This window comes from Epinephelus lanceolatus, chromosome 7 (genome assembly GCF_041903045.1).
Source record: "Epinephelus lanceolatus isolate andai-2023 chromosome 7, ASM4190304v1, whole genome shotgun sequence".
In the NCBI taxonomy this organism is placed as follows: Eukaryota; Metazoa; Chordata; class Actinopteri; order Perciformes; family Serranidae; genus Epinephelus; species Epinephelus lanceolatus.
This window is the reverse complement of record NC_135740.1, coordinates 38,262,933-38,278,306: the sequence shown is the minus strand read 5'-3', so window position 1 is coordinate 38,278,306 and position 15,374 is coordinate 38,262,933. Positions and strand designations below refer to the sequence as shown.

Here is a 15,374-nt window from a genome sequence, read left to right as displayed (position 1 = left end):
TAATGGGCAGAGGCAGGCCTGAAGTCAACAGGTCAGAGGTTTTCAGACGTCATTTCACCCCGTGAACACCATGGATGAGGAGATATTAATCATGGCAGTGCACCGAGATGTCTCCTGGCGGAGCTGCACTGCACAGCAAACGCAGCCGGTGGGTATTGACGGACGGCGGAGCACGCAGCGGATAACCTGCGCTGCCGTTCCTCAACAGACACGCATCCAGTGGAAATCCGGCGTAACAGTCCGAAACTCAAAAATATTCAGTTTACTTTTATTAACAACAAAGGAAAAGCAAAATGCAAATCTTCTAACTCTGGGCATGCAACCCAGCAAATTATTGGCATTTTTGCTTCAAAAAGGACTCAAAGTATTAATGGATTATCAAAATAGTTGCAGATTAATTTCCTATCAATCAACTAATTGTTTCAGCTCTAATTCAAGCAGTATTAACGTGGGACTGTGAGGACTAGTGCACTGGAAAAACAGCTCGCATACCTGACAGTGTTTACCTGCAGTTGACTGCTTTAGCCTGGCGGATGTCACAAAAATCGGCCCTTCATTTTAACACTTAAAAATTTCTCTACATTCTACCACCGGCTATGAGCTACTCCTGTGGCTCAGGAGGTAGAGCAGGTCATCCACTAATTGGAAGATCAGCCGCTCGATCCCTGGCTCCTCCAGTCTGAATGTTGAAGTATCCTCGAGCATGATACTGACCCCCAAATTGCTCCCGATGGATGTTCCATTGGTGTGCAAGTGTGTTAAAAACTGAGTAGCAGGTGGAACCTTGTATGATAGCCTCGGCCTCCAGTGTAGGAATGTGTGTGTGAATGGGTGAATGAGACTCACAATGTAAAAAGCGCTCTGAGTGGTCGGATGACTAGAGAGGCGCTATACAAGTGCAGTCCATTTACGATTTACATCAGCATGAATTAGATCCACTGCTTAGCACATGTTTAAAAACTGATTGTGTCACTTCTACGATTATAGAGGAAACACTGATTGTAAACGCACCACAAGCACACATAAGTACATCACTAGTCAGCAGAGCAGAGAAGTTTGATCATGTGATAAAAGACAGAACGATAAAGGCATTGAGATTGAGACAAAACAAGTTCAGGTGTCTGTACAGCACTCAGAGACCGAGCAGCTGTGGCCTCAGGTAGATTAAAAGCTGTTAGAGTTGTGATCCAGCACAGGAGGACAAAGAGCCTGAAGACAGAAGAAGAAACAGGGCAGTGTGTTTCAGAGAGAAATCAAGAGACAGAGCTAGCAGATGGCTGTTAGACCAGGATCACAGTCTGGGGACAACAGAGCCTGTTCAACCTGCTCCAGCCAGACACGGCACGGCCAAACATACACACGTGTCTTTACGATGACACACACTCACACAGGCCGAACACGCAATTATAAAGCTGTATTCAAACAATCTGATCTAATGCCCCTGCACACACCAACACGAGCCAAGAGGAGGTCCAAACAAAACAAAGTGATTCTGACGGATGCCCCCTGAGCACCGTCATCAGCACACTTACAAACACACACACAGGCACACAGCAGGTGACAGCATTAGGAGCCAATAGGGTGGGTGCTCTGTGTTAAGAGGATTAGTTGCAGGGTTTGGGGCATGTCCACAGTCACGAGATTTTGTGTGTGTGTTCTTTTGAGCTGAATTGTGTTTTATTTGCCTCTTGAGGGGGGGGAGGTTGATGGAATATATTTACATTTTCTTTCTTTCTTTAACAAGTGTTACTTATTTATTACCTTTGTCACACTCAAACCACAAAAACAAGTTGCTTTATGTAATATTTTAGCATGAAAACAGCTCATAAAGCTCCTTATCACACGAGATTGTACGTCACAGCTCCCCGGGAGTTCTGTACTTCTGCTTTGAGGTGATGAGAGGCAGAGCTGGAGTTAGGAAGTAGGCTGGACCACCTGCTCGCAGCCACCCGCCTGTCTGCTCGTATCCCGCTGAGCAGCGAGAGTGTCCTGTTACTGTCTCATAGTCTCATTGCCTGCCAAACGTTTACATTAGTTCCCAAATTTTCTTGTCTGACTTAATGAGACTAACCAGCAGTCCCTGAAGTCATTTCACCAAGGAGAGTCTCACCACCTTCAAATAATGCGAGCCGGGCTTCAGTTCAACCATTTTACTTAAATTATCCGCACAGACTGGGTGAGAAATATTACATAACAGTTTCATTTGAACTATACAATCATGAACATGTCATGTCAGTTTAAAGGAAAAATTCACCCATAAAATGACCCCCTAATTGTATATCAGTTACTCACCCCATGCTACACCGACTTTGTGAAGACAGAGTGGGTCATTTGTGGGTGACGTATTTCTTCAAACTAGACTGTAAATTAACAAAAACCCATCCCATTGTCAAAGTTAAAAGGACAGTTCAAATTTTTTGAAGTATGGTTGTAAGTGGTACTCATTAGGCTCCTAGTTTACAGAATCAGAATGGAGACCAACTTGAAAGCTAAGCAATCTACTGCTGTGGAGGGGTCGGCAACAAAATGTATTTTAACCACATTAAAAGTGTGACCAAAAATACTCAATATCAGTTTAAGTGTACTCTATATCGAGAGTAACCTCACTACTTTATCTTAATGTCAGACAGTGATTTCAGCTGGAAAATGAAGTCCTTATATCACTCTTTTCAAAGCCAGACTCCATTGAGAAAAACAGTGATTTAATATTGCTCAACACAGGATCTGCTGCTCTTACGCTGCCTTGATGGATTAGCACGTTTCTATTATTGTGTGACTTTGGCATTTAAAGAATTAGTTTGGGTTCAGCAAAGTCACACAATAACACAAACTAACTAACTGATCGAAGCTGTGGTAGACCAGCAGCTCCTGTGTTCAGCGAGCTAAAATTACTGTTTTTCTCAATGGAGTCTGGTGACTTTGACGAGAGCTTAGTTGGGGAACTGAAGCCTTTAATGGCATTCCTGTCGAAACGGACTGTCTGACAAAAATGTAAAGCGATGAAAATACTCTCTATATAGCATACACTTAAACTGATATTCATTTTTTTGGCGCAATGTTTTAAGTGGCTAAAATATGTTTTGTTGCTGATCCCAATCCAGAGCAGTACTGTACATTGCTTAGCTTCTGTGTTGGACTCCAGTCTGCTTCTTCAAACCAGAGGCATGCCGACTGACATCTACTGTATGTAATACACTGACTATGGATAAGTACCCCATGATAACCCACTTCAAAAAACCCAAACAATCCCTTTGACCTCAATTATTTTGAGTCAGATGGGCAGATTGATATGTCTCTTGTGTCTGTGTCCAGTTAACATGAAGCTCTGGTCAGCAGCTGGTTAACTTAGCTTAGCTTTATGTTAGCACAAAGGTTGAAACGGCTCTATCCAAAAGTAACAAAATCTCCTAACAGCACCTTTAAAGCTGATTAATAAATACATTATTGTACAAAAACTGAAGAGTGAAAACAAAATGTAGTCATTCCAGTTTTTCAGCAAGCTAAAGAGCTGCTGATAGTAGCTTCATGTCTACTGTACAGACCTGAGAGTGGTTTTGATCTTCTAAAATAACTCCATTCAAGGAAGATAATAGGGCAATATATCAATATTATATTGATATTGTGATATGAGACTAGATATCATCATAGATTGTGGTTCTTTTGTTTCCCTTTACCCAGTTAGCCATTATATCCACGTTACTGATGATTATTTATTTAAAATCTCATTATATTAATATTCTGTGAAGCACCGACATTCAACCCTGCAGTATAGTCACAATATGGATTTTGAGGTATTTGGTTAAAAATGTTGCGATATTTGATTTTCTCCTTATCACCAAGCCCTGAAAGATAAGGAGTAAAGAAATAAAATTGGCCCAAGAACGATTATCTGTGCTAAACTGATCACCAACCTGTTCAGAGTTCGTCCAGTTACTAATCTATCACACCTACTGATCTATCCAGGGGAGTCCAGACTGGGGATCCAGCTCCAATGGGGGGCGTCCTTACCTGATAAATGTCTGACAGGCTGCTGCTTCCAGAGTCGCTGGTGATACTACATCCTGAGTGGCTGGAGGAGACGTGGGTCACCTGTGGGTGCAAGCCGTCGGCCAGGTGAAGTCTGCTGAAGTCTGCGGGGAGCTGCACATACACACACACACACACACACACACACACGACATACACACAGATGGTCAGTATCAGCCAGCTCAGCCGCCACCACTGGTCACTCGTGCTAACACTCGTGCTGGCTGCCGGCCAGGTGGCAACGCACTCGGCGGCCTGTTGCCCTTCAGTTTGTCTGAAGATATAGTTCTCCATTTTAGTCATTTTAAAGTGGACGCACAGTAAAGCTTGCACTTGTTTCTGATCAGCTGAACGGCGGCTGTTGTATGTTTTGCATGTGATTTATTCACGAACTACAAAAAATTAACTGCCCCTTAAATTTTAATTGGAAAGTTGTCTAAAACACTTCTCTTCTATTCATGAATACTACGGATTATCTTTGTCTTTATTCCACAGCTGCGATTATACAATGTTAACAGAACAAAATTAATTAGTCCCACTGCAAGAGCTCAACTTTACACATAATTTATTATCAAAGCAAAGAAAAACGTTAATTAAATCATCCTACTTCTATAGAATCTGTCAAAAACATTTATTAAGTTTAACAAAGCATAAGACTGCGAATAAAAGCCTCCTTGTCTTTACCCTGCCTCTGTGTGTCAGTTATAGAGCACACTAAACCTCCTGTTTATCAGAAGGTCTAAAAGGGAGTCTCATTGTCTCAGAGACAAACTCACAGTTCATCAGACATACTGAACAGTGCTATAACACTTACGCAGCTCCTGATATCAGCAGTTAACTGCGCTGGAACTTCTTTTTTTACGAGCAGAATAAACCAACAAGAGGAGCTGCATACATCAAGGAAATACCCTAATTAAAGCACGCAACACGCATAACCTAAATGAACACCAGGCGGTAATGGGGGGGAAACCCCTCTGAGTAATTCATACTGTATAAAGTAACAGAAAGCCGGCATTGTAATGAGTCATATTGTAAATGAGCCAACCCACTTCTCTATGGAGATGACCCTGAAATGTAAAATACATCAGAAACCCTCCTGCTGACACTTTAAGACGCAGATGATTAAAACAAAAACAAGTTTGGCAATTAGTAGAGCAACAGTGTTTGTGGTTTATCTGAAGAGCACGCTGTAGTGGATCTAAATGTGTAGTATGAGAGCTGAAATGATACTTCTCAAGCAAGAATGCCAAACGTCAGATTTTTTTTGGCTTATTGGCCTTTATTAGACAGGACAGATGGTTGACATGTGGGGGGGAGTGTTAATGACGTGCAGCAAAGGGCGGCGGGTCGGACTTGGACCTCGGACTACATGGGGTGCACACTCTACCGGGTGGGCTACTGTTGGTGGTAACTTCGCAAAGAAGCTCTAAGCGATATTCAGAGTGGATCTGATTCAGAGGTTATTTGCACACGGCTCTCAACATGGAGGTGGCTGAGATGGTGGCTAGCAGCTAACAGTGCTAACAATGGCAACAGTGCTTTTTAAAAAAATAAATAAATAAATTTTTACATGTTTTACAGGATTACACAACATTTGTGTCAGAGACAAATACAATCACAACGGCAATAGCGCTGACAGAGCTAACGATGTTAGCTGGAGGGTAGGTGCTATGCTTCTGTGACGACGCCATCCGGATTTCAGCAGTAACCTCTGTATAAGCGCAGTGCAGAGCTGCAGCAACGAGCTAGCCAGTGGGATACACACACAGGGACTCACATGCACTGACATCCAACAACGACATCCATGTGCGGCTGGACCGTCTACCACAATGAGCAGAGAAGATCGGATTAAAACACACACATAGGGACTTTAATTTCATTTTTTGATTAGGACGCCATTACTCCACTTTATCTTAACACAGAAAATAAGTGTTTGCTGCTATACTAATGCTCTGAATGTCACATAGAGCTTCTTTAAATATGAGGTTTTTCCATTTTTCTCTCTTTTTTTATATAAATATAAACTGAATATTTGAGGCCTTGGCCTGTTAAACAGACAAAACAAGGCTTCTAAGGGTGGCACGTTGGATATTTTCCACTATTTTCTGATATTTCATGGACAAAACAATTAACTGAGAAAATAATTGTCACATTAATCAATCAGTATACTACTGTATTATGCATCATTACTTGGTTTCAATGTATCTATAGTTGGAAAAATGTGATTTTCTAATTAAATTAAAAGTACTTTATTCATCCCTCATTGGGGAAATTCAATTATTGAATTAAATCATACATATACTGATGAATTCCTTTATTTATGTGGTGAGTGTAAAGTCTTCAGATGCTATGGTTTACATTAAATTTTATATATTATTTCAAATTTGCATAGTATACAGTGTTTTCCACCCAGACCCATCATATCAGACTAGAAAGCCACAGGGGTGAATTATGAATTTAATCAGCCAGCGTGAACTGGTTCATGGAGTCTATAGACGTAAATATTTTATGGCCAAATGTTTTATTTACCAATATATATCTGATACTCAGCAGGGAGACTGCTTTAAACTCCACTTCTGGCTGTGGCACATCATCAATATTACATTTTTTTACACCTAAAAGTCAAATGTGGCTGATTTAACTGGGTTGCTTCATTCATCACATGACATCAGAGCTGATTCTGAACATCTAGAGAGTGAGTTTAACACTGTTTTTACATGCTGGGTGATTTCAGACGTGGACAGTAAACAAGATCTAGAGCTTTATTTATGTATTTTAAATGCTTCTTCTGGACAGTAACTTTCAACCCAGGTTCCATAAGTGCTAATAAATAAAGGCTAGATTATGAATTTCATAACAAAAAACTTACAGTCATTAGCCGGGCTTTTAGCTCCTCTTATCTGAGCTGTAAAAGGTATAATGGTCTCTGATGTACAGTAGTCTGGGTGTCAGCATCGTCTGCTGCACAATGCACTTTGGGCTGTAAATAACGACACTGCCTCGGATAGTTTTTGGAAATCAGCCTCAACACTACGGAGTCTCACTTGGATGACAAATGGAATAGATAGGATAGAAAATCATTTTGGGAGATTAATTTGCAAGTAAATGGGCTTGAGCCGTCATTTGCTCTTCAGGCTACTCCGAGAAGACGTCACAGATTCTGAAGCACTTGTCAGGTTAATTTAAGAGTTTTGGAAATGGGAGAAAAAGTGTTTTTCTTATTGGCAGAATTATCACTGTGGAGTCGTGGAAACTAGTTTTGACTAAAGGACTTCTTAATATTCATGATCTGCCCATAATCAAACTGAAGAGCTCGGAGGTGTATTAGCACTGAATTGATTTGGCAGAGGGTGTTGCGGGATATTTGGAGACCTTTCTGAGCTATTTGTGAGGAGAAAATTAGAAAATAAGACATATCTATTCACAAAGCACCTTTAAGTGTCAGTGACAAGAGACTGAGAGCCAGACTGTGCAGCTCCAGTGGCACTGAGGTGTGATGTGACTACACTGTGTCAAAGATTGCCATCACGTTTAATTATCTGGCTGGCTGCACTAACCAAAATGGTCGACCGGAGGGCCCAGTCAGTCACTAACCCCCCTCAGGCTGCTATTTCCCATCCCCTCGCCTGGTCGACTTCACTCTGAACGCCTGCAGCTGACTTCCATGTTATTATTACCGGCTGGGCATTATTGTGTTAGTGTGACGAATCTCTTTGTCTGTTTGAAAGTGCAGTGATAAAGCCTCATCGCATTTCCTTCTGATGACTTTTGGGAGCAAAAGAGATTATGGTGCAGTTTATCACTCTCGTGTAATACAAACCTCAGAGGTAGAGTAATGTTGGAGCGACGACTGTGACCATTTATATGTGTTTGTGGACATCTGTAATAGAAGTGTTGTGGCTTTCAGGCTTTAACTTTATTGGGAGACGGACTAATGCAGTGACTTATGGCCCACATGCTACATAAGGTTTTCTAATGGTGTGTTCACATTGAATGCAAAGTGAATTTTCACCTTGCATTAATGCAGCCGCTGGAGTGTTTTATGGAGTTTATTCACAAATGGTGAATATTACCCCTGAGCAGCTCTGCTAACAGTTGTGCTAACTAACTGGGGAAGGCAGCTAACGACTAACTTGGTTCACAGTGGAGCACAATGGATAGCAGGTATTTTACGTGAACACTGTAAACATGGAGGCTCTGTTCTCTGAACCAAGACAGCAGCACTCTTTTCTTTTTCATATTGTCCATGGCAGGGCATTACCGCTACACTTCCTCCGTTATTCATCTTCCACAGTAACAGACAGACTTAATTTCAAAGCATTTTGCTAAGAAGAAATTCAACAAAACAGCTTACACAAGTCACAAATAAATAGTTCTGTGGCTTCGCTCTCTGACATCGAAGTCCTCTTTCTTTTTTGTTTTCACTCTGTACGGTACTGACGTTAAATGTTGAGCTATGGGTGCCAACAGACGCCAAAAATGGGTTTATCCTCCATTTCCGATCTGATTTACTGTACTATCAGGAGAATCTCAACCAGATTTTAACACTGACATGCTTGCGACTTAGTGTCATGCTAATTTCTCGCGCAAGTTGAAAATTTTCAACTTGGGAATCTACTTTCATTGTAAATAAGGTGCCGGAGTGCACAAAAACATCAAAATAGAGCTTGTTTATGAGAAAAAAGTACCAGGGGAGGATCCTCTGACTCCCCGACAAAAGGTCAGGGTGAAGCTCTGAATGTCATTTAATCCCAGAAACGCCCCTGCATACACCTGACTGTGTGGGACTGCTGCAAAGGGATTTGCCTTTTTGCAAAGATGAGTGAAGACTGCAAATGTTGCAATGTTAAAAACAGGCAATTCATTTATTATATTTTCTGATAAATATTATTAATGTTTGATTAACTGCCCACTGACATTTCGCAAAAGTGGCCCCCACAAGTTGAATATCCTTATCCTTATAGAATATAAGAGATTATACTATTATCAAAGAAATGTTGGAGATAACAACAGTACTGCCATATAGAAATCAAAGAAACCCTCAGTGTCAGTTAAATGCCTAAATTATTAACATATTCTAAACAGTTTGTTCGCATAGTCAATGAATGGTTTTGCACTGAGGGTAAATTAATTGAATATTCCCATTATTGAGAGCACAAGACTGGTCATGTGGAGTTTGTCGATTCAGCCTCCCAACCAGCTGCTGGAGTGGTCTATATGTCAATAATAATATCCCTGCTGGTTTCCACAACCAGCTAGAAAGGTCCCACATCCCCCCAACAAAACCCCCATAAACTACAAGCCCCTCCCCCTTAAAAGAGGGAGAGATAAAGGGTGGGCAGGAAAGAGGGATAAAGGGAGAGGATAATAAACACTTAATCCTTTCTCTCCACTCATTTAGGTCAGCTGTCTGTCGGCCAATAAGCCAGTGTCCATTCAGTCTATAAGCATGTGGTCCATTGGCCTGTTTGGCCTAATGGCATGCAAGAGACTGGGCCAAGATGGATGCCAGCACAACAGTAATGACACACACTCATTAAGCTTTTCCAATCAGCAGCACAACGACACGGCAATACAGTGCGTTGTTAATCAATCTGTAGCGTCACTACAAGCACGCTATTGTTTAAACCTATTAGTGATATGCTCACCACCAACCATAGCATTAAATTGTGATTATTCTCCTACCTTCAGCGCCTCTCTGCACTCCTCTGCTGCGACTTCAGTGCTCCCTCGCGAACAAATAAAGTGAGCTCTGCAGAACTGCGCGCCCAAAATACGTACAATCAGCTGTCACAGGAGGATTAAGCATCGCTCTAATGCTCGAGCCACAACACTCAGCTCTGCCTACATGTGAGCAGATGTGGCGCTCCTTAAATTACACTGTAGACCTAATGACCCAGATTGCTGGGTGGAAGCCCTGAGTGGAAGCGCTGGCTTGCTCTCAATCTCTTTACCGCCTTTATATGCTGGGGGTGAATCTGTGCTACTGCACTGAATGTCCAACGTTGTGGGTGGCCAAGCTCAGAAATGAAACCATCCACAGCGCACAAAGCTTTAAGGAGTCTCAAAAACAGCCTCGTACTAGCCCTGAAAAGAGTCTAATTTAAATTGTTGGTTTAATAGATTTAAATTATGGAGCAAAACACAACAACAAAAATTATTCTTCTCTCTGAATTCGAGCCGCTAAAAGCGCCTGAAGCTGTGCTGCTCCTTTCAACATTTCACATGTGGTTTTAACTCCTACTTGTTAAAAAATGGAGAGCTGCCGATGTTGGAAGTCTAAGAGTCGAGCACGCACATCCCAGAGTTTCCCCTGACCATGGTGGCGGCTTCTCGCTTTCCTGAGCCTTGCGGATCAAGAGATTAAAACCCTTTCGGCAGGGTGTCCGATTAAATGGGCCTGATATGCTCTCTGGGCTTTCCCCTCCCTAGTTACAGCTCTACCAGTCAGTACCACACAAGCCAGCAGTCAGACGAGACGTGATGATTCCCTACGATGAGGGATACAGTCCACTGTATTGCCATTACAATCACTGTTGTTCCAGGTGTCAATTACTGTAAAAAGTTAGCTTCTCCTGCCTAAAGTATGTCAGCTGTGTGCAACAAATCTCCTAAAAGTATGTTTGTTTGCACAGTTTCCATATTACCGCCACTTTTTACTGGATTATAAGGGATATTGGTGACAACATGTAAAGCAAATAAAGAAAAACATGTTATATTAGTGCTACAGTGAAAGGGTTTTAGAGTTTAGTCCTCTGCTACAATTTCTATCTGATTTATTATCCAAGCCTTGCAAGGCCGAAACATTTTGGCCTATGTGTTTAGCACACAGACAACAATCCCATAAAGCGTTCAAAGATAAGACGACAGCATTCATGGCCAAGCAATCACCAAAAGATAAAGCCATAAACATCCATAAAACCTTATAAATCAACATGAACTGTACCGGGCTGCTGTAAGTCAACGTGAACATGGTTGCAGTAAAGATAAAATGCAGCTATAAGAATGGAAATCACAGGTCTCCAGAGGACGGATAAGCAATCAGGGAATTACACACGGAGCAGCCAATGGTCATGAGCCCTACGATGGTGATGTCATTACTGTAATAAGATCTGGTGGCTGTGATTGACTCAACCTGTGGTGGGTTTCCTGCTGGACTAAATGAGTATTTACATAAGCCTTCATTTGTATGCTAAAAATATAAGAAAACAAAAATCTAATGAAGTGGGCAGGAGGAAAAGATAAAGGGAAAGAGGTGAAATTAGGTGCTACTTGATGGCACACATGGTGTTTTGCCTTTAGTTGTTAAAAGTGGTAACCTTACCATGAATATTTAAGGATATTTTAAGTGTGTAGAGTGGCTACTTCTGCTTGGTTCCTTGAAAACCGTTTAAATCAATGTTAAAAAATCTTTTTAAATGCGGCTGTTACTCAAATGACAGCACATGTTGAAGACTATGGATTATTTCAGTCATACTTTGTTAGCGAGAAATGCTAACACTGCTGATCATTTTTTATTAAAGGATAAATATAACAAGGGTACAATGTGACGAAGACAACTTCTCATTTCTTGGTTAGTAGCAGAGAACAGCAGAGCGACTGTGGTAAACATTAACAATAAGAAAAAGCGAGTGAATCAATACCGCGGAAAGAGAGTGTATTAAAACTCTTTCAAATATTCAGAATTAATATGTATCAATAAATCAGTATTTTGGATGACACTACAAGGTATATTAAGCGTACAAATTAGCACCATGCTGTATGTAGAGCTGCAATGATTAATCTATTAATCAAATAGTTGTGAACTACTGAATTAATTGCCAACTAATTTAATAATCAATCATCTTCTTGAGGAATTTTTGCATGAAAAAAGGTCAAAAATATCTGATTTTAGCTTCTTTAATGTGAATATTTTATAGTTTCTTTACGCATCTGTGACAGTTAACTGAATATCTTTGGGTTGTGGACAAAACAAGACATTCAAGGACGTCATTTTAGGCTTTGGGAAACACTGATCGACATTTTTTACCCTTTTATGACATCATATAAATCAAACAACTCATCGATCAATTGAGAAAGTAGTCGTTAGTTGCTGCCCTAACTGTATGTCGTCCCTGTAACCTGGTTAAATCACAGAGCTGTAAGAGGAAACCTACTATCCACACTGGAGAGATGCCTTTGCCTATGCTGCAAATAGAAAACATAATAGATGTTATAAAATATATTGCATTTTGAAAAAGAAATCAAAGTTTGCTTGCCAAAGAGATGTCTAAATATGTAATCATATAGTCTTATATGTTTTAGAGATTCAAGGCCTGTTAGAAAGATACTCTCCAGGCCTTTAGTATTCTTTAAGGCCCCCCTGCACAAACTGTGAGGGAGGCAGATGAGATATGTCATCAACACTGACACATCTATGACTATTATAGGAATATTAAGGTGATTTTTCGTTGGGCATCTGTGCTCTGCGATCCAGGAACCGTCCATCAGCATGATTTACAGCCCTGCCTCTGTGTGTCTATATATGTGTGTGTGCCTGTGTATGGTCCCGACGTGTGAGTGATGCCAGCGGCGCTGACAGCCGATCAATCCGTTTACCGTTCAAGTGCAGATCAGGCTCAGGCCTCCGAGTGTCTGCTGGAAGCTGCCGGCTGCCTCCAGCACCACGGACAGCGCCATCACCAACATCACCAGCAGGGTCAAACTAGTGCTTCAGCTGGTGATCATCACGAGGCAAAAACACCTAATACCCACTATCAGTCTCTGCTTTAAAGTAACATATGCATCACATACACTACAACCGCTCCAACAGAGGTTAAGAGGTGGGGTAAGTGAATTTAGGGCAGCAACATGACATCACCTCCCATCAAACCACCCTCATCTATTATCGCATGTGCACATTTTTTTTTCCTCCAGCGCAAAAGACACCTGGAGTGATTAATTTCATGGGCACTTAATATGGAGCTACAATCAAATATTGTCATCTCAGTGCGCCGTAAAAACATAATGAGGGCAGAGACGGCGGTCGTTAAACAAACACGCATGTGCACCGCTGGATGTGTGTGCGCCTTTCACCGTCACTGTTACACCTCTGCACGCGTCCATATGAATCATTACTGAGCTGCTTGTTATATTTGTTTGCAGTTTTAATACTAAGCTGTTATTTTATGAGGACGCACGAGGCCTATGTGATCTAAAGAGTGCTTAAAATTCACGCGAGTGTGCGTGTGTCTGCGCGCGTGAGTGACAGCAAGCACATGGCGGCCGTTTCTAGTACAACACACTGACACACATCGGAGGCTCGACGGGGCGATAATCAGCCTATGGTGCGCCCTGTTCGGGTTTCTGTCGCGTCCTTGGCCTGCCCTGCGTTCATTCATCTTGTCGAGGCTCGATAGAAATCCGATGCACGTCCATTATACGGCCGGTAATCATATCTAGTGGGTCATAAATGAGGGAGAGATGAAAAAAGAAAGATGGAGAGATGGAGAGAAGACGTTGCGCGTCGATAGGCTACTTACCGGAGTTTTATCTTGCTGGCTCGGGACTCCATTGCTGTCTGCTGCTGCTAATGGTTTCATAATGAAAAAATGTTCACCGGGCTAAAATCTAACATCCCGGAGCTGCTTTAAGCTTCAGCGCAGACCCCCATCTTCATCCAAGCCGCCTGCCCTCTCCCCTCCCTCGGCTGCGACCGTCTCTCTGGAAGGAGGCGGCGGCTTGACAGTTTTGGGAGTATCCGCTGTTCCTTGGCCTGATTAGACTCTCCAAACCAACACCAGCTTCTGCGTTTATTCCAGCCTCCCCGCTGCTCCCCACAAAAATATCTTAAAACCACAGAGGAGGAGGAGGAGGAGGAGAGGAAGAGGGGGGGAAATATCCTTTTTATCCAAGCGAAGACGAGGCAGCTTTTTTCTCTCCGCGCACTTGACAATCACATCTCCAGCCGGAGAGCAGCGGCGCGCCGATAATAAAGCAGAAAACAGGCAAAAAAAAAAGCTGAGAAAAAATGGCTGACAACACTTTCACTCACGTTTGCTCCCTCCGCCTTCCCTCTCTCTCCATCTCTCCCCTCCCTCTCCTGAAAGTAAGGCTACACACACGAAAACACAGCGCACACACTGACGCCTTTATGCACCATTACATTATTTGAAGACCGAGACGCCTGCAGCCTCCGCCGAGGTACTGTACGTTAAAGCCAGCGGTTTGTTTGTAACGGGAGCAGGGGGATGTGTGTATGTGTGTCAGGGGTGGAGGAGGGGAGGGAGGTGGTGGTGGTGGTGGTGGTGGGGGTTGGGGAGGTGAGGAGGGGGGTAGCAAGGACCTCCTCCCCTGCCAGAAAGTGATGCTGTAAGAGCAGAGCCACGATGGCTGTGCCCCTCTGGAGGGCTTACAACACCCCCAGCGCAGAGAGAGAGACGGAAAGAGGAGAAGGGCGGATGAGAAAATGAAAGTGAGGAGGTGAGATGAGAGGGAGAGATGACACAAAGAGCAAAGAGCTGATACACAGTGGAGAGGTGGGAGGAAGATGCAAAAAAAAAAAAAAAAAAATCAAAAGGTAGATGGATGCATGATAGAAGGATGAAGGGATGGAGGTGGAGGGAGGAGAGGAGCACAGTGCGGGTAATGCCATTATCACGCTCACTTCGGCACAAGACCGCGGCTGGAGCCGGTTGGCATGGCAACGGGATGAAGGAAAGCCATTTCCTGGGCGGGGAGACAGAGACGGAGACAGCAGCACTTCCTCCTGAGAGAGTGAGAGTGAGTAAAAGAGGTAGAGACGCTCAGAAAGAGGGGGACAGGGTGTAAGCATCAGGAGTCAGAGAGAGGGAGAGAGAGCAGTGTCCAAAATGGACCGACAGCAGCGACACACGCAGAGACTGGCAGCGATGATGTCACTCTGTCACTGTCACTCAGCTGGAATAGCCATGGCAACTGGGTGAGCACGAGCCCCCCGCACCCACCCAGCCATCCAACCCCCCTACACACCCTCCGGGGCTTTCAGTTGCTGTGGCGACGGAAGCAGCGAGACAAGGCGAAATGGAGGAGGGAGGGGAGACGTGTGTGTGTGTGTGTGTGTGTGTGTAAAAGAGACAGTAGAAGTGGTAATAGACTTCCACTTCACCTTCACTCAGCTGTAGTACAATGAGCAGCAGCGTCACCAACAAATAAACAACACGCATACACACATCTCTGTCTGCTTTGTGGGAGCAAGAGGAAAATAAGTGTGTGTATTCTGTGTGTGTGTGTGTGTGTGTGCTCAGGTGGCAGGCCATGCCTCTGGAGACTCTGGATATTGGACACATAGACGGTCCCATATACGAAGGTCTCCTGACAGACAGAGATAT

General features: G+C 43.0%; 1 protein-coding gene across 22 annotated transcripts in view; it reads right to left on the bottom strand.

Annotated features, from left to right (window-relative positions):
• Window positions 1-15,374, bottom strand: part of rapgef2b (Rap guanine nucleotide exchange factor 2b) — a 151,511-nt gene that overhangs the window by 32,215 nt on the left and 103,922 nt on the right. For 17 of the 22 annotated variants that reach the window (XM_033632782.2, XM_078169508.1, XM_033632789.2 and 14 more), the window contains one exon: window positions 4,009-4,140. The exons of 3 other annotated variants lie outside the window; for them this stretch is intronic. In XM_033632782.2, coding sequence (XP_033488673.2) covers window positions 4,009-4,140 — 132 coding nt within the window. Of the gene's footprint in view, window positions 1-4,008; window positions 4,141-13,547; window positions 14,581-15,374 lie in introns of those variants that run through there. 2 more of the 22 variants (XM_033632794.2, XM_033632795.2) reach the window with 1 other exon arrangement.